Source organism: Mirounga angustirostris, unplaced genomic scaffold (genome assembly GCF_029215605.1).
Source record: "Mirounga angustirostris isolate CCGP_5_RB_7025 unplaced genomic scaffold, mMirAng1.0.hap1 SCAF_3, whole genome shotgun sequence".
NCBI classification, from domain to species: domain Eukaryota; kingdom Metazoa; phylum Chordata; class Mammalia; order Carnivora; family Phocidae; genus Mirounga; species Mirounga angustirostris.
The window spans coordinates 163,585,730-163,605,638 of record NW_026991711.1 but is presented as its reverse complement, the minus strand read 5'-3'; the positions used below and the strand labels follow the sequence as shown (position 1 = coordinate 163,605,638).

The following is a 19,909-nucleotide window of genomic DNA, read 5'->3' as shown; positions in this document are numbered from 1 at the left end:
AAATCTGCTTTCCTTTCTACTTGGGAGAGCTACTGTAACAGAAAAAAAGAAATTTATATATTAGTGATAATGTTGGTATTTAAAACTTCAGAGAAATAAAAATCTCATTTTGAATAATTTTTTATGAGTCATCCTGAATCATTCAAAATATGGGCTAGGAAGATTTCATATGTATTAACTATGCTTCAAAATAAACAAAAACCAAAGAAAATACGGTACTTTTTTGGATACCTATTTTTTATAACTGGTCTTCACCATATCAATAAGAGAAAAATTATCAGAGAATGTAATCTTCTTGAGACATTGTTTCTATTCCAGTTTTTAGAAATGTAATTATCCTATTCAAAAATGAAACTGTAAGGGACGCCTAGGTGGCTCAGTTGGTTAAGCGTCTGCCTTTGGCTCAGGTCATGATCCCAGGGTCCTGGGATTGAGTCCCACATTAGACTCTCAGGCTCCCTGCTCAACAGGGAGCCTGCTTCTCCCTCTGCATGTGTTCTCTCTGACAAATAAATAAATAAAATCTTAAAAAAAAAAAAAAAAACCATAAGAATGCAAACCCAACCACCCATAGTAGAATTCTAAGTTTACTGCAAATTAAAATTCAATTTCAAATTTTTGTGGTGAAAATATTAATAAATTTCCAGAGAATAAAAATGGGGAAGCAACTTTCCATATCTGCATTAATATACGGTTACATTTTATAATAAGCACATATTTTTTAACTGTCTGAAAAAATTGAGACTTTTTTTAAAAAGCACTGAAAACATCCGATCAAGCCTGGGGACTGGAGGCACTTACATACTACTTTTTTGTTCACTTTATAAGCACACAAACAGCCCAAACCCGCAGATCATTACACTAAGGATAAAACAAAAACCAATATAGCAAAGGAAAAGATCTCTGGGCTCTTACAGCTTCTTGGGAGGGAAGGCAAAGTGCAAACAATGAGTTACAAGAAAACATATCCCTTCATCAGGAAGGACAATTTTCCCAGCACTAAACTTTAAAAGGAATTGGTTGGAGGAATTTTGAAGAGAAAAATGTTGCTTCTTATATTAATTCTCAGTAAAAACTGAAGGCATGTTTAAAACGTAATTCTTAACAGCATACATCCATGGAAAATCAAAAGAATTTAGTTTGGTTATATATTCCTAGTTGTCTACTCTAAAAGAATTCCTACATCTTAGAAAAACTAGAGCAGGGTTTCTCAACAGCAACACTCTTGACATTTTGATAATTTTTTGTTGTGGGAGGCTGTCCTGAGTATTGTATGATGTGAAGAAGTATCCCAGTAGACCTGTAGCACTCCTCCAAACCAAGTTGTGATAACCAAAAATGTCTGACATTGCCAAATGTCCCCGTGGGGGGAATAACTCCCTGCTTGAGAACCAATGATGTAGAGGAAAGACAAATCACTTGTCCTTACATTATGCACTCTCAAATACCAATTGTTTCCAAACTTGTTACAAGAGCTCACTTAAGAGATTAATGTCTCTAGTGACTGGCTAAGTACAGATATTTGGTGTTGTTAGCTTTTTAAAAACATCTACAATAAAAAAAGTAATAAATGGTAAGAAAATCAAAGAGCATGATTTGTATTCTTGCCATCCTACTACCATACTAGGTTGAACTGTAGGAGTTCTTGTGAACAAAAATCAAATATATATTCAGAAAATAGCTATGGTTTTATTTGGCGTCTGAATAACAACAGAGAACAAAGGAGGAGAAAATTTGGTCCACAACATTCTGAAATTTTCAGCAATCACCCACTTCAAATTTTCAAAGCTTTCCTTTGGGGAAAATCATATTCAAACTAGACAGAGTAATAGAATGAACACTCCCCTCTCTATATATACCTAACATCCAGCTTCAGCACTCATCAACTCACAGCCAACTGTCAGTTTTAAAAGAATTTTTGTAAAGCTCCTATGAAGTTTTTAATTAAAAAATATGGCTACTCTGTTTTTCTTAAATTCATAGTTTTCACTAATCACCACTGCATTTGCCTTCATAATATTCTTTGACATTACAAAACTAGAATGCATTGAAGTTAAATTTTGGAAGTACAAGTTCAACATTGATATTTAGGAATAATTTTAATAGTAAGTAAAAAGTATTCTAAATTTGTCCTGGATTTCTGAAGTAACTAGTTACATGACAATAAATTTATTCTTATTTAGTAAAGGTCTCAATAATAGCACTTATCTGTGGCAAGTAAAAAATGTGTTTGAGGGACGCCTGGGTGGCTCAGTCGGTTGAGCGTCTGCCTTCGGCTCAGGTCATGATCCCAGGGTCCTGGGATTGAGTCCCGCATTGGGCTCCCTGCTCCACGGGGAGCCTGCTTCTCCCTCTGCCTCTCTCTCTCTATCTCTCATGAATAAATATATAAAATCTTTAAAAAAAAAAATGTGTTTGAAAAGCAAAGACTACCGAAACTAATGCAAGTACACTTCTAATAAACACCATTGTTTTTTGCTACCTGTTAACCAAAAACACACCAAGTCGTATCACTGGAACTGTGTGGACTACTCTTATTAACAGATCCTTATCAATTTGTTTCTCTATTCTTCTCATTGCGACTGCCAAGTCTGATCTCACATGCTGCAGGCTCCCCCCATGACACCTCAGCTATGCAGTGCCAAACCAAAGGCCTCTAAAACACCTATCACCTTGAGATAGTCATACTGGCTCCCAGCTCCCTTGCAAGCCTGAGACCCATTCTCACATCTCCTTCATGCATCCAAGCACATACACAGGCCACAACAGATATCAAGAAGGTACCGTATAAAGTACTTCGTTTTAGGATTATCCATGCACTGTTGTGTCCCATGAACACAGATAATCGAGAGTTGACTGTACTGCACAGCACTACCTCAGGCAGCTGACCATCTATCTCTGTGGGAAAACATCTGCAAATAGCTACAGTGGATTAACTCAACTAAGTCGGATGTTTTCAAGTATGTCTCCATTTTTTTATTAGTAAGTTAATGTTTCAAATAAGCATTTACTTATTTAAATGACAAATATGCTTTAAATTATTCATCTTCCATAAAACAAATTAGTTACTACTAAATGGTAATTTTCAGTTATTCATTTTTTAATAAAATGATATAAACTATACATAAGTTAAGAACTGTATAAATCCTACTTTCTATGCATAATTACATATTGATAGCCTTTAGTAGGAGTTCCTTAATTTAAAATTGAATTTTGGGGGCATCTGGGTGGCTCAGTCGGTTAAGCATCTGCCTTCGGCTCAGGTCATGGTCCCAGAGTCCTGGGATTGAGCCCTATGTCAGGCTCCCTGCTCAGCGAGGAGCCTGCTTCTTCTTCTCCCTCTGCCACTTCCCCTACTTCGGTTCTCTCACTCTCTCTCTGTCAAATAAATGGATAAAAATCTTTAAAAAAAAAAATCTTGAAGAAGAAAGTATTAGAATCATTTATTTAAAAAATAAAATAAATCTTAAAAAAATAACAAATCTGCCATCCTTGGGGCACCTGGCTGGCTCACTCAGTGGAGCATGATCTCAGGGTTCTAAGTGCGAGCCCCACAATGGGTATAATAGATTACTTAAAAATAAAAATCTTAAAAAATAATAAAATTGTGATCCTTAAAATACCTAAGGTAATCCATATCAAGAACCTATCCTAATACTCCTGATGGTGAGTGTGGTATAAATTAGTACACTACTTAATGCCATATTATCCATTTACTACAAAAAAAAGTCTGATACTAAATATTCATAATCAATTCTATCCTGTTTTTCAAAACCTTTGACATTTAGAGGAGGAGTTACTACTCTGTTGTGTTGAACACAACACAACTATGTATGTTCCTGATACATCTTCATGATACATAATTGGTAGAGTCAATGGAATTCCCATCCTCAGATTCTAATTAGAAAATAGTTGTTACGGGGAGGGGGGTGGGAGGATGGGTTAGCCTGGTGGTGGGTATTGAGGAGGGCACATTTTGCATGGAGCACTAGGTGTTACGCACAAACAATGAATCATGGAACACTTCATCTAAAACTAATGATGTAATGTATGGGGATTAACATAAGAATAAAAAAATAAAATAAAATAAATATACAGTAAAAAAATAAATAAAATAAAATCTTTAAAAATTTTTTGATTAAAAAAAAAGAAAATAGTTGTTACATCAGAGTGATAGAAGGTTGAGGTAGGTGGGGCACAGATTGAGGTGAATAGCAAAGCCAGCAGAATAGAAAGAAAAAAAGCAAATATAAATCAAGTTCATTTGTGAGAATCTCAAAAGAAAAAATAATTCAAAATGGAAGATAGCTCAGAAACCATCTAATCAGTCCTACCATTTTACAAACGAGAAAACTGAAGTTCAAGTAGGTAAAATATCAGGCAAGTCAGCAGAAGAACCAAAGTAAAACCTAGACCCCTGACCCTCCCCACTCCCAAACCTATGGAAAAATAGCTAGAACACAGGAAGCTGAAAAGTGATAAGGTTTTGACCCAGGAGACAGGAAAAAGATATTGATAAGGAAAGAAATCAGATACCTCAGAATCTCATATCTCCTAGTCCTCAACCACTCTACCAGACAACCTTTACAAAACAACTCTTGATACCTACTACCATTCCAACAAACATGTGATCTTGTCTTTGACCTAACTGAACCTCCATTTCTTTGCTTCTTCAACCCAATCGTCTCTCTAAATTCTTAGAACCTAATATTTTTGCTCAAATTGGGGGAAAAAAAAAAATCTAGTCTCAAGGTATTGTGAGAACGTCCCGGCTCCCTCTAAAAACATAATATTTTTAATGAAGCATAAGAATAATAAAAAATATAAGTACCAAACATTTGGAAAAAACAGTATTTTAGAACAAGGGCTTGCAAACTACAGCTTACATGCCAAATCTGGCCTGCAGACTGCTTTTATATCATCTACAAGCTAAAAATAGTTTTTTACATTTTTAATTAGTTGTTTAAAAACATACAGAGATAAGAATGAGACTGATACCCCATATCTGGCCCACAAAGCCTAAAATATTGACTATCTGGCCCTTTACAGAAAAAGCTTGCCAATCCTTGTATTTAGAGTATTTACTGAGTATTTGTCTTGTAAACAGAAAATATTTTCACATACTATAATCTTTCAGTTTAGAAAGTATAAAAGTTTGGAGGTTCAATTGACTTTCAAAACAAAGGACTCTACCTGTACATTAAACATAATTGAAAAATATTTCAATCCTTAAAGCAAATGATAAAAAAATATGTAATTTTTTTAAAAATTACTGATTTCTTAGATATAGCCTTCATCACCCCATTTCTCCTATTCAACCTCTCACCCAACATACTATTTTGTATAGACTTAACAGGTGTTGGACAGCTGCAGATCCCTCACCCATCCAGGGATTGTTCAACTTCAAATGAAGATGATTCAAAACAAATAAAAATTAAATAAATAAATAAATAAATAATTTTTAAAAAGAAGATTCAACATATTCAGGGCTCTGACTCAAGCCCCTGTTATTTCTGACCTACTAAATCTCTATCCATTCACCTCTCCCATTTTTCACTTATTTCATTAAAATACTTTAAAAGACAGCATTAATTAGACCTATTAATTACATGTAGATTTATATGCTACTCAAAAATAAAGTGTTCTCATTAACTAATACATATAATTACAACTTAGGGTAGACTTACTCACTTTCCTCCTCAAGACTGCTACTCTTCTCTACCAAAGTAGTACAGAATTCTAATCAAAAAACATAATTATTTATTAGGGAACATGGCTGGCTCAGTCAGTAGAGCATCTGACTCTTGATCTCGGGGTCATGAGTTCAATTGCGCCCCACACTGGGTATGGGTGATTACTTTAAAAAAATAGATGATTGGGACGCCTGGGTGGCTCAGTCGGTTAAGCGTTTGCCTTCAGCTCAGGTCATGATCCCAGGGTCCTGGGATCGAGTCCCGCATCGGGCTCCCTGCTCCGCGGGGAGCCTGCTTCTCCCTCTGCCTCTCTCTCTCTCTCTATCTCTCATGAATAAATAAAATCTTTAAAAAAATTAAAAAAATAAAAAATAAATAAATAGATGATTATCTTTCACTGTCATTTGCTTATTGTCTTCTACCTTCACAATCTTCCTACTCTCTCTTACAAACTAATAATAAGCTGTTCATCTTCTTTAGGAACCCTAATATATTAATTTTTCTTCTGCATTTGCACTTTTCTTCTATTTTAGATCCTTTGCTAAGACTTCAAATATGCAGAAATTTTAAGACTTTCAAGTGTAAATTCAAAATTCTCTATCAGATTAGCAATTTGTCAACATTCCTATAGAAAACCAAGTTCATCCATTTCATCATTATTTCTTCTAAGGGGTCTCTCCAGAATAAAATTTACCTCTCATTCATTAAAACTCACCAATTAAAAAAAAATAACAAAAACTCACCAATTCTTTGCAGGTTTCCTTTTTTACTTTAAGAGACACAGCAATACAATAAAAGCAGCAAATTATACAAAGTCTAGAGAAGTTTATATGGGGGGAACACCTGGGTGGCTCAGTCGGGTCTTGATCAGGGTCATGAGTTCAAAGCCCCACATTGAGCTCCACACTGGGCATGGAGCCTACTTAAAAAAAAAAAATTTAGGGGCGCCTGGGTGACTCAGGCGGTTAAGCATCTGCCTTCCACTCAGGTTATGATCTCAGGGTCCTGGGATTGAGTCCCACATCGGTCTCGGCTCAGCAGGGAGCCTGCTTCTCCCTCTAACCCTCCCCTATCTCATGCTCTCTCTGACTCTCTCTCTCAAATAAAATATTTTTTAAAAGAAGTTTATATGGGATATAAAGAAAACCTTACCATGGCAAATTCATATTTAGGATTAAATTTAGTATTAAATAACACAAAATCCCCCTAAATTAATCTGATGAACTCTCAAACAACAGAAATATAAGTGAGTCCTCCCATATCTGATTTGATTATCTGGACTGTATTTTATTTAATTACATAAGTTAAGGTTCAGACTTTGAATAATTGTTAGATTAGTCAACTTCAGAAGAGTCCTAAACTCTTAAGATAAACAAAAAGAAAATATAATGTACACTTTTTTATAATGCACATTTTAAAACTTCTTATTCCAGAAGAGTTCTAATCATCTAGGTATAAAAGAGTGTTGAATACTACATCAAGGGACGCCTGGGTGGCTCAGTCAGTTAAGCATCTGCCTTCGGCTCAGGTTACGATCCTAGGGTCCTGGGATTGTGTTCCACATCGGGAGCCTACTTCTCCCTCTGCCTGCCACTCTCCCAGCTTGTGCTCTCTGACAAATAAATAAATAATATTAAAAAAAAAAATTAATACTACATCAAGTTACTCAAATAACAAGAGTGCTAAACTAGAAAAGCTCCAAAGATCTCAACAAAGAGAAGCAGACAGATCAAAACCTTTATCTTTTTAATGTTTTTTAAAATTCATTTTGCAATTACAAATTCGCTTTTCACTGAAGTATTTATTTAATTTTTTTTTAAGGTTTTTATTTATTTATTTGTCAGAGAGAGAAAGAGCACAAGCAGGAAGAGCGGCAGGCAGAGCAGGCAGAGGGAGAAGCAGACTCCTCGCTGAGCAGGGAGCCCGATGTGGGACTCGATCCCAGGTTCTGGGATCATGACCTGAGCTGAGGGCCGATGCTTAACTGACTGAGCCACCCAGATGTCCCTTCACCGAAGTATTTAAATGGCTCCAAAATACAGAAATGGTTATGAGAGCAATGACATACACATGCAACATTATGCAGCCATTGAAAATGTTCATGAAGAGCTTTTAACATCATGGGAAGATGTCTGTTATCATAGTAAGTTAAAAGACTAAAATCCAAAATTCTATACATAATATAATCACAGCTACATTTTAAAAACTATTTATAAGAAAAAAGTATTGGAACAAAGTAAAGCAAAGTAGTAAAGGTAAAAAGTTTGAACAGTAGAAAAAGGGTTTCTTTTCCATTTTATTCTTTTTTTTTTTTTTTTTTTTTTTTTTTTTTTAAAGATTTTATTTATTTATTTGAGAGAGAGAATGAGAGACAGAGAGCACGAGAGGGAAGAGGGTCAGAGGGAGAAGCAGATCCCCCGCTGAGCAGGGAGCCCGATGTGGGACTCGATCCCGGGACTCCAGGATCATGACCTGAGCCGAAGGCAGTCGCTTAACCAACTGAGCCACTCAGGCGCCCTATTCTTTTTCTATATATTATGAGAATGGCTTTTAAAATGGAAAAAGTGTAACATTAATTTTTTAAAGTTTTATAAAAAGATAATTCTGTAAGTTCACTTAGATTAATATTTTCATTATTGAGGGGCACCTGGGTGGCTCAGGCGTTAAGCGTCTGCCTTTGGCTCAGGTCATGATCCCAGGGTCCTGGGATCGAGCCCCACACCGGGCTCCCCGCTCCACGGGAAGCCTGCTCCTCCCTCTCCCACTCCCCCCTGCTTCTACTCTCTCTTTCGCTGTGTCTCTGTCAAATAAATAAATAAAATCTTTAAAAAAAAATTTTTTTTCATTATTGAGGTACGGTACCATCCTGATAAACAAAAATCCTACCAAGAGAAAAAAATTTTTAAAGAAGTGAAAATATGACTACTGAATTTTAATAGAAACCATTAAAGTCTCCTTCCCTGTAAAAATCACAGATAATCACTCCACAAAAAGAATCAAAAACAACCTGATACTGAATTTGTATTTCCAAATCATACATGTGAGTTAAGTCACATAGTAAAGGCTGCTAGCATTATACAGATAGCTTGTGTTTAAAAAGTGTTCCTCATAGGCAAAACAGAGAAACAGTGTAGTCTCACTTGTGAAATATGATTGATTGAAGATTCCATCCTTCGTAGCTGGGATGCCTGAATATCCAGCATCTGTAGAACATTGTTGGCCAAGGTATTTATCAGATAGGCAACACTTGCTAAGGACTGGGTGGTGTAGGCTTTGGTTTCTTCTAGAGCTCGCTGCTTATCTGCTGACTGAGGGGGGGAAAAAAAAATCATTAATTTAAAGATAACCCACTCTATCAATCTACTCTACAAAAATACTCATCAAAACCATTGTTTCTGAATCTACACACCCTATTTGAAAAGGTTCGGAATGTTAATTACTCATCATCAACCATTGTTTCTGAATCTACACACCCTATTTGAAAAGGTTCTGAATGTTAATTACCAATATCATGTAAACCCAACAACTACTGATTGAGTTGACTAATATTTTAATGTTGAATAGGTACCTCTTCGTATAGATGCAAATAAAATCCTATAGCCATTATTTAAAAAATTAGTTCCACTGGATATTTTGAGCAATGGCAGCAAATATATAGCTTCTCAAGATTACTGTTTGGAAAGGTAGCACTGATTTGAATGTATAAATTCTGGCATCCATTTTTCTACTTTCCTGAATTTGTCCTTTCCTTCCACTCTAAGTGTAAAATGTGTCTATAATGTAATATCTCATTAAAGGAATAATAATGATAAAACAATTATGATAATGATAAGTAAAAATGACAAAGTAAATAAAAATGGGTAACAGTCATGATAAATAACAAGAAATTAAAATAAAAATAATTAAAGGGGCACGTGAGTGGCTCGGTTGGTTGGGTGTCCTACTCCTGATTTTGGCTTGGATCATGGTCTCAGGGTCGTGGAGTCAAGCCCCGCATTGGGCTCCACGCTCAGTGCACAGTCTGCTTGAGATCCTCTCCCTCTTTCCTCACCCTCTCCCCCCACCAATAAATAAAATAAATCTTTTTAAAAAATAATAAAAGATACCTTTCTTCTCAAGCATTTTAAGTGTTACAACTCTGACACATAAATTGCTAAGTATCAAAACAGAGTACAGAGTAAAAAGTGGTTAATTCATTATTTCCAAGGTCCCAAGGCAAAACAATGGTAAAGATACATATTCTATGCTGCTAAATGCTAGACACCATCTTCTTGTCCTAGTTCTAGAGAAAGACTGTGGTTCAGTAGAAAGTACACAAGCCTCTGAACCAGAAACCTTTTATCTTCATGTAAGCTCTACTATTTACTACAACATACCAATTTGGACAAGAGTAACAGTTTCTCAATTTCCTCAGTTACAAAGCAGAGGAAATAAACCTCTATATTAACCATTCTAAGCAGTGTGAACACCAAATAAGATAATGAATGTAAAACCACTTTCTAAAACTACAAATCCTTCTATGTAACAACTGTCATTATCTCTCTGAGTGGTCATTAACTGTTCAAAGTCCACTATGTTCCACTCTCTTCTCCTATACAATATAGGAGTCAAAATTAACAACCTAGATATGTTTTTCCAGGGAGAGCAAAATTCTTTTTCTATTTTAATCCTTAGTAATTTCACTCTCTTCAACTTGAATTAACAACAGAGTTGAAACCAAATTTGGCCGAAGATAAATACTTTTTAAAAAAACACTATAAAGAGGGGCACCTCAGTGGCTCAATCGTTAAGCGTCTGCCTTCAGCTCAGGTCATGATCCCAGGGTCCTGGGATCGAACCTCACATCGGGCTCCCTGCTCAGTGGGGAGCCTGCTTCTCCCTCTCACACTCCCCCTGTTTGTGTTCCCTCTCTCGCTGTCTGTCAAATAAATAAATAAAAATCTTAAAAAAAAAACAAACAACATAAAGACTTCTTTCTAGATTCTGATTGTGCATGTAAGGAGCTTAGAAGTCACCATTGCATCATAACCAGTAAAAAGCTCAGCACAATGAAAAAAAAATCAACAACTTTTCTTGAATTCATAGTAAAAGCAGCAAGTCATGAACACTTTTCAGACATTACTCTAAATCAGAGTATTTACTATACAGAATAATTCAAAATTAAAACACCTAATTTTATTTTATTTTTTTTTTATTTTATTTTATTTTTTTTTAAAGATTTTTTATTTATTTATTTGAGACAGAGAGAATGAGAGAGACAGAGAGCACATGAGAGGGGGGAGGGTCAGAGGGAGAAGCAGGCTCCCCGCCGAGCAGGGAGCCCGATGCGGGACTCGATCCCGGGACTCCAGGATCATGACCTGAGCCGAAGGCAGTCGCTTAACCAACTGAGCCACCCAGGCGCCCAAAACACCTAATTTTATAATACACCTTCTTCAAAGGATCAAGAGGATATTTGGAAAGATGTAATTATTTTCAATGCATTTTTTTTTATATTGATAGTATTTGAGATTTTTTTTGAAAAACAAATATTATCACTTCATGCTCTGCCTTTGTTCCTAGTCTATGTGTGAAATCATGTAGCTGATTGATGCTGTATCAAAGATATGAAAGTCCCTTTTATATTAAATAGACTCTGTGTATATCTACTTTTCTATGGAAGATTGAGGACCCTATAATGTAAAATGTATGAAGAAAACCTAAATAGAGATGCTGTTTGTGGTTGATATAACATTGATGTAAATCAACATAAAGCATGTATTCAGGGCATCATTCTTCTTCTGCAACATAAAGTATGTATTCAGGGCATCATTGAAATAAGACAAAGGAACACTCTGAATTTTATAAACATATTGCTGTACCAATCGCTCTTTAGGAAAAAAAGCTGGTAATCCATTAAAATCCTGATGTATCCTCCTAATGGCAATTATGTCATAAAGTCATGAATATATAGAAGTCATGAATATCAGCTGAGGAGATTGAAACAAAAAAAATCTTCACAGATATCAGAGTATAGCTAACTCTTTCCTAAAAGGGCACATATTTATTGTACATCCATATTTACTAAATAGTTGGCCTCAGTCTTGAAAACCAAAGAAAGCACAACTCTCAGATCATTATAGGAGAAGAAAAAGAATGCTTCTTGATTGCTTGTAATCTTTTTTTTGACCAGGGAGCACATAGTAGATTTTGAAGTGCTTTATTTGAACTATGTGTGAATCTAATATATTTTATTTAATACAACTATATGGTTTCTAATATATTAAAAGAAAAAAATTATTCCTGGAACCCTTTGAGAGGAGAGGACACAGATGACATGATCACCTATATAGAAATCCAAAAGAACTGACAAAAAAACTCTTGGAGCTAATAAGAGATTACAGCAAGGTGGCACGATACAAGGTTAATATACAAAAGTCAATTGCTTTCCAGGAGTGAGCAAGTGGAATTTGACATTTAAAACACAATACCATTTACATTAATAACCAAAAATATAAAACACTTAAGTATATATCTAATAAAACATGTGCAAGATTGGGGCGACTGGGTGGCTCAGTTGGTTAAGGGTTTGCCTTTGGCTCACGTCATGGTCCCAGGGTCCCGGGATCGAGCCCCACATTGGGATCGCTGCTCAGCAGGGAGTCTGCTGCTGCCTCTTCCTCTCCCTTCCCCCTCATGCTCTTGCACGCACTCTCTCTCTCTCAATAAAATCTTTAAAAAAATTTTTTTGTAAATATGTGCAAGATCTATATGCGGAACATGGCAAAACTCTGATGAACAAAATCAAACAACTAAATAAATGGAAAAACAGTGCATGTATGGATTGGAAGATTCAATACTGTCAAGCTGTCCATTCTTCCTAAACTGAAATATAGAGTCAATGCAATCCCAACCAAAATACCAGCAAATTATTTTGTGTATATCAACAAACTGATTCTAAAATGTACAAGGGGAGGCAAAAGACATAGAATAGGCAACACAATATTGAACAACAAAGTTGGAAGACTAACACTACTCAACTTCAAGATTTACTCTACAGCTACAGTAATCAAGACAGTGTGGGTACTGGTGAAAGAATGGACAAAAAAGTTTCATGGAACAGAACAGAGAGTCTAGAAATAGACCCACATAAATACAGTCAACTGATCTTTAACAAAAGAACAAAGCAATACAATAGAGCAAAAATAGTCTTTTCAACAAATTGTGCTGGAAAAACTGGACATCTAAATGAAAAAAAAAGAATCTAGATACAGAATTTATACTCTTCACAAAAACTAACTCAAAATGGATTACAGACATAAAAGTAAACTGTAAAATTATGAAACTCCTAGAACACAGAGAAACTCCTAGAACATAACACCCATATCTGGGTGACCTTGGGTATGGCAATAATTTTTTAGATACAAAATCAAAGGCATGATCCATGAAAGAATTAATTGATAAGCTAAACTTCATTAAAATTAAAAACTTCTACTCTTCAGAAGACAATGTCAAGAGAAATAAGACAACAAGCCATAGACTGGAAGAAAATATCTACAAAAGACATCTGATAAAGGACTGTTACCCAAAATATACAAACAACTCTTAAAAATCAACAATAGGAAAAAATTCAATTAAAATATGGGCCAAAGATATTCATGAACACCTCATCATAGAAAATATACAGATGGCAAATAAGCACATGAAAAGATGCTCCACATCATATGCCATCAGGGAATGCAAAATGGTACAGCCACTTTGGATGACAGGTTGGCAGTTTCCTACAAAACTAAACATACTCTTACCAGATGATCCAGTAATCCAGCTCCTTGGTATTTACCCAAAGGAGATGGAAACTTATGGGTACACAAAAACCTATACACGAATGTTTACAGTAGCTCTATACATAACTGCTGAAAGTTGGAAACAATCCAAGTCTGTCCTTCAATAGGTAAATGAATAAAAACTGTGGTACATCATACAATGGCATAAAGAAATGAGTTATCAAGCCATGAAAAGACATGGAGGAAACTTACATGCATATTACTAAATGAAAAAAGATGAATCTGAAAAGGCTACATACTGTATGATTCCAACAATATGACATTCTAGAACAGGCAAGACTATGAAGACAGTAAAAGATCAGTGGTCGCCAGGGGCTGGTCAGGGGAGGGATGAATAGGTGGAACACAGGGAATTTTTAGAGCAGTGAAAATACTCTGTATGATACCATAATGGATACATGTCATTATACATTTATCAAAACCCACAGGGCACTTGGGTGGCTCAGTCGTTAAGCGTCTGCCTTCAGCTCAGGTCACGATCCCAGGGTCCTGGGATCGAGCCCCGCATTGGGCTCCCTGCTCTGCGGGAAGCCTGCTTCTCCCTCTCCCACTCCCCCTGCTTATGTTCTCTCTCTCTGTCAAATAAATAAAATCTTAAAAAAAAAAAAAACCCACAAAATGTAAAACAAGAATGAACCCTAAAGTAAACTATGGACTTTGGGTGATAATGATGTGTCAACAGGTTCATCAATTGTAACAAATGTACCAATCAGGTGTGTGTGGGGGGGGGGGGTTGAAATCTCTGTACCTTCCTCTCATTTTTGCTGTGGATCTAAAACTGCTCTAAAAAAATAAAGTCTTTAAAACAAACATACAAACATACATTCCAGGATTCTGTTATCAGCTACTTTCAAGACAGGCATATCTATGTCAAATTTCACAAATGTTGATGTATAAATCACAAAAGATGTATAAATTGAAACAGACTCTTAACTATAGAGAACTGATGCTTACCTCGGGGAGGCAGGTTGGGGAGATGGGTAAAATAGGTGAAGGGGATTAAGAGCACACTTATCACGATGAGCACTGAGCAATGTATAGATAGAATTGCTGAGTATATTGTATACCTGAAACTAATATAACACTGCATGTTAACTATACTAGAAATTAAAATTTAAAACTTATTTTTTAAGATTTTATTTGAGAGAGAGAGCAAGCACAGGAGCAGAGGGAAGGGCAGAGGGAGAGGGAGAGAGAGAAGTAGACTCCCTGCTGAGTGTGGAGCTGGACGCAGGGCTTAATCCCAGAACCCTGAGATTATGACCTGAGCCGAAGTCAGACACTTAACCAACTGAGCCACCCAGGTGCCCCTAAAATTAAAAATCAACATTTTTTAAAGGTGTAAAAATTATACTGTCATTAAACTTATTTAAAATTGGAATTATGCTTATAAATTATACTATAAACTGAAATTTATTTTTAAGAATTTAACATGGATACCCTACAGTTAAAGGTAACAAAACTCCAACCCTTCTATTCTAATGTTTGCCAAAATTTTTCACACTATGCCTAAGCAGATTATTCAAACAAGAGCCACAGATTGTAGGATTTTTAATATATCAGATTACACCTATTTAAGAACAACTATGAGTGATACTAAATCACTCTTTCCCAAATGGAAGTTCATGGATATTCTCCGGGAACCAGCAGATCTCTTTAATAATTTTTTGTATTATTTTTTTACTTTCATAATAATTTACAAAATTTTAAAATTCACACATTAACATTACATAATATAAATTACCAAATAACTAAGAAACAAAGCAAATTCAGCACTGCTTTGAGGTTCAATTGTGTTAGGCCCAAATCACCCTACTGTAATTATAAAGCAAATTAATGAGATAAAAGAGGCAAAGTTAATATATAAATAATGCACTCACACCAAATGATGACCAAATATACATTACACTGTGGTGTACAAACAAATGGAAGTATTTTTATAGGGTTTGCAATTGCTTAAAAAACTTGGAGACTTAATTCATTCCAAGGAACCACCACAGGGCAAGTCCACCGTACACTCTGTAATATTGCTCAAAAGAATCAGTAAACCTGCCACCATATTCAAATTTTAAGGACAACTGAGTTTTTGCAAAATATCACCCATGACATTGCTGTTTCTGACCTATTTTTATTCATTTAGTAGTTTTGTTTATAAATTTACTACATATTTATAATTTTTACGAGAGCTGTAATTATAATTTTATGTTTGAACATTAAATAACATTAGCATAAAAATTAAATGTACTTTTCAAAATAAGTTAACACAGGCAGTCAGATTTCTTTCTTTCCATTTAAAAGGGTTTGTCCTGGGCACCTGGGTGGCTCAGTTGGTTAAGCGACTGCCTTCAGCTCAGGTCATGATCCTGGAGTCCCGGGATCAAGTCCCGCATCGGGCTCCCTGCTCAAAGGGGAGTCTGCTTCTCCCTCTGACCCTCCCCCCTCTCATGTGCTCTCTCTCATTCTCTCTCTCTCAAATAAATAAATAAAATCTTTAAAAAAAATAAAATAAAAAAATAAAAAATAAATAAAAGGGTTTGTCCTTGGGGCACCTAGGTTACTCAGTCAGTTGAGCCTCCAACTCTTGGTTTCCACTGGGGTCATGATCTCAGGGTCATAGAATGGAGCCCTGCATCGCACTCCGATCTTGTTGCAGAGTCTGCTTGAGATTCTCTCTCCCTCTCCCTCTGCCCACTCCCTCACGCTCTCTCAAATAAATAAATCTTTTTTTAAAAAAAGGGGTGGGGTCTGTCCATAAATAAATAAATAAATAAATAAATAAATAAATGCGGTTGTCCTTTACACAAGCCTAAGAATTACTATGTCAGTTCTGGGGCACCTGGATGGCTCAGTCAGTTAAACGCCCAGCTCAGGTCATGATCTCAGGGTCCTGAGATGGAGCCCTCCATTGGGCTCCACGTATGGGCGTGGAGCCTGCTTAGGATTTTCTCTCCCTCTTCCTCTGCCCCTCCCCCAGCTCATGCTCTCTATCTCTAAAATGAGTGAATAAAATCTTAACAACAACAACAAAAAATTACTATGTCAATTCGTATGTAAATATGAAAAAAGAATGCAAATATAGTCCTGTAAACATTAAGGTAATAGCCCCAGAATACATGTAGACTAAGGGAGATAAATACTTTTTTCTTGGTACCACAGAATAAGATTACATTCAATGAACTAGAAATAATTCATTTATCTGTGATACTCATTCTTGTACAAAATTCACAGACAGCAACTATTTTCATTAATAGAAGAGGCAAAAAATCTTGGGGCACCTGGGTGGCTCAGTCAGTAGGATGTCCAACTTTTGGTTCCTGCTCAGCTCATGATCTCATGGGGTCCTAAGATTGAGCCCAGTGTAGGGTCTGCACTCAGCAGGGAGTCTGCTTGAAAATTCTCTCCTTCTGCCCCTTCTCCCAACTCAGGTTCTCTTGCTCTCACATGCTCTTTCTCTTTCTCCCTCTCTCTCTCAAATAAATAAATAATCTTTAAATAGAAGAGGCAAAAATCTGTTTCCCATAAGCTGTGTGAAACAAAAATAACAAAAAATGACATATAGAAGTAAATGCTGAGTATAATGCTACAGTGAAGGAGAGCAGTGTGGCCACTGTTGCAAAAAAAAAAAAAAAAAAAGTTCAATGTAACATATCTACCACATATATAACTGAGCTTAGACCGGATTTTAAAACATTGTATCTGCTCTCAAGGATCTATTATGGGAAAAGATTCATATAAATTACTAAAGTGAATTAAACAAGGGGAATAAAAACAAAAGTACAGTGAAATAAGGATAATATAATAGATGGTATGAGGAAAATGGCACAGCTGATTCAGAAAAATAAAATCCCCACAGATTACCTGTATTATATGTATATTTTTAATCAGGTAAACAAACCATCTTATGGGGCGCCTGGGTGGCTCAGTCGTTGAGCGTCTGCCTTTGGCTCGGGTCATGATCCCAGGGTCCTGGGATCAAGCCCTGCATCAGGCCCCCTGCTCAGCGGGAGGCATGCTTCTCCCTCTCCCACTCCCCCCTGCTTGTGTTCCCTCTCTCGCTGTCTCTCTCTGTCAAATAAATAAATAGAATCTTTTAAAAATAAATAAATAAACCATTTTATGACAAGTCTTAAGTAAGTGTGTAAAAAGAACTCTACTCCCTATTAATCTTCAAATAACAATGTCAGGAAACTTTTACATCATTATTACTTTGCATTAATAACCAAAATAGGCTCACAATGGGGACATGAGTTAATTTTTTCATATGATAAATACCCTATATATAAACAACTCTCTATATGAACAACCATCTATATTTTTTCTTCTTAATTTGTAAAAAGCTTATTCCATCTTGGCTTCTAAGTCATGAGATTATAATACTGGAACCAGAACTTATTCAGAAATCCGTAATTTTTACTTAGCCATTAATTCTACCCCTAACCTATTTCCAATGGGCATATTTGAGAGCGATGCCATCAGATTTCTCTATCAAATCCTCTACCACTCGATTTGAATGTTAAGAACATTCATTTTCAAATATATAGCTACCCCTCCAATCCTTCAATACAGCAATTCTGGAACCACTTCAGCACATGATCAACTAACAATATTCTGATACACCTGAGTCTGACACTATGAACCAATATTCTCTGCCTTCATCAGGCCATAACTTACCCTAAAAACGTATCTCTATTCCAAGGGTTTCACTATTTTGGTCTGGGCTTATATAAATTCCACTACATTTATAGCTCTAAATCTATCTTAGAAAAATAATCAAATATGAAAGAAGGCACAGACACAGTGAATGGCAAAAGGGAAAAAACACAAGACTGATTAACAATACATTTATATAGTACATTCATGTAGTAATGAAAATAGTTCTGCTATGAATTACTGAGATGGAAATACAGCTACAAAATAATTAAGTTCAAAAGAGCTGGTTACAAAGCAACTTTAACACAATCATCCTAATTCTGTAGGTGCCTGTGTATAAGTAAATATGCGCACAAGAAAAAAGAAAAAAATAAGCCCCATAATGTTAATATAAGTTTTCTCTGAATACTGGCAATACAATTTATTTAGGTCTTTTAATAAAGATTTTTAATATGGTCCAATTTTTTTTTTTTTTTACTTCAGGCAAGTATTACTTGCCTCGTCAGAAAAAAATAAAGCATCAACTTTTTTTTTTAACTGTAACACATGCATTAATACAAAAGAACGGAAAATTGAGTGTTCTGTCCTAGTCAACTCTAAGGAATATTTTTAAGGCATAAAAGTTCCAAAACAATTTTTTTAAATATTTCTGAAATGTATTTTACATTTGTATGCTTACTGAAAGTTATTTTGGGCTCAAAGGTTTTTTGTTATTTCTTTTTTCTTTTTTTAATTTTATTTTATTATGTTATGCTAATCACCATTTTCTTGTTATTTCTAAATTCAAAAGGAAGTTTTAAAGGGTTGAGGTTGCTGCACATCTACACTATGGATAAGTCAATCCAAGGACATTAAGGTTTCATAAGAACCTGGTATAATAAAAGCTGATATTCTAAGTTTGAAATTTTTGTGCTCACTTCAGCAGCATATCTACTAAGTTTGAGACTTTTTTTCCCCATAAAGTGTTCAATAAAGACTGGAATAAATGTAGACAGACACTATTTCAGTAAAACTGATTCAAAATTTCTACTTTATCTTTAACCTATTAATGACAAAAGAAGCTAAAATATCTTATTTCATGTAAAAGAAACTGTTAACAGCACTTTAGTAGAGGTTGTTTTGCAGTTCCTAAGCAGCAAAATCTGTAAGTAAATACTTGTGACTACAACTTTTGCTATAAATTTATTTAACTATTGACTATATTATGGTTATAGGTCATGCACTAAAGGCAATAGGACACTTCAACCCAGCTATTTAATATTCCTATTTAAATGAGATTAAGTTACAATAAAAGAAAAAAATCACTTAGATAAGAGAAAAATTATCATAGGTTTATAAAAAAACGTAACGTATGCTCTGGTAAATACAAATAGTCCCATGAAGACAGATCTTACACAGAATAGTAACCTCCCTCGCAGGTCCATATTGTGCAGTGATTAATCCTTCCAATCTTGCTATCTCTTTACTTCCCCTCATGATACCGATTACTTTCTATATGGAGATGTTCCCAAAAATTCTGTCTTCAAACTACTTCTCTTCTTGCTGTACCTTCACTCCTTAAAAAGAAACTTCATTCCTTCCTCAGCTGTCAATTCCAAGCATACAATTTTAAAATCTATTTACAGCTTACTTTACATCTCTCCCAAACGCTTATTTTTGTTTACATGGCATCTCATCTTTTATATTGTAAAATGCTAACTCATCACCTTCCCCAAAACCACTTCCTCCTGATTCTGTTCATAA

The 19,909-nt window shown here is 35.4% G+C and overlaps 1 protein-coding gene across 14 annotated transcripts in view; it reads right to left on the bottom strand.

Moving 5' to 3' along the window:
- ABI2 (abl interactor 2) overlaps positions 1-19,909 on the bottom strand; it is a 169,210-nt gene that overhangs the window by 90,699 nt on the left and 58,602 nt on the right. For 11 of the 14 annotated variants that reach the window (XR_010410273.1, XR_010410272.1, XR_010410274.1 and 8 more), the window contains exon 2: positions 8,834-9,001. The exons of the other annotated variants lie outside the window; for them this stretch is intronic. Coding sequence is in view for 7 of the 11 variants with exons in the window: in XM_045868163.3 (XP_045724119.1) it covers positions 8,834-9,001 (168 nt within the window). In the remaining 4 variants the exon portion in view is untranslated. The remainder of the gene's footprint in view (positions 1-8,833; positions 9,002-19,909) is intronic. 14 annotated transcript variants of the gene reach the window in all.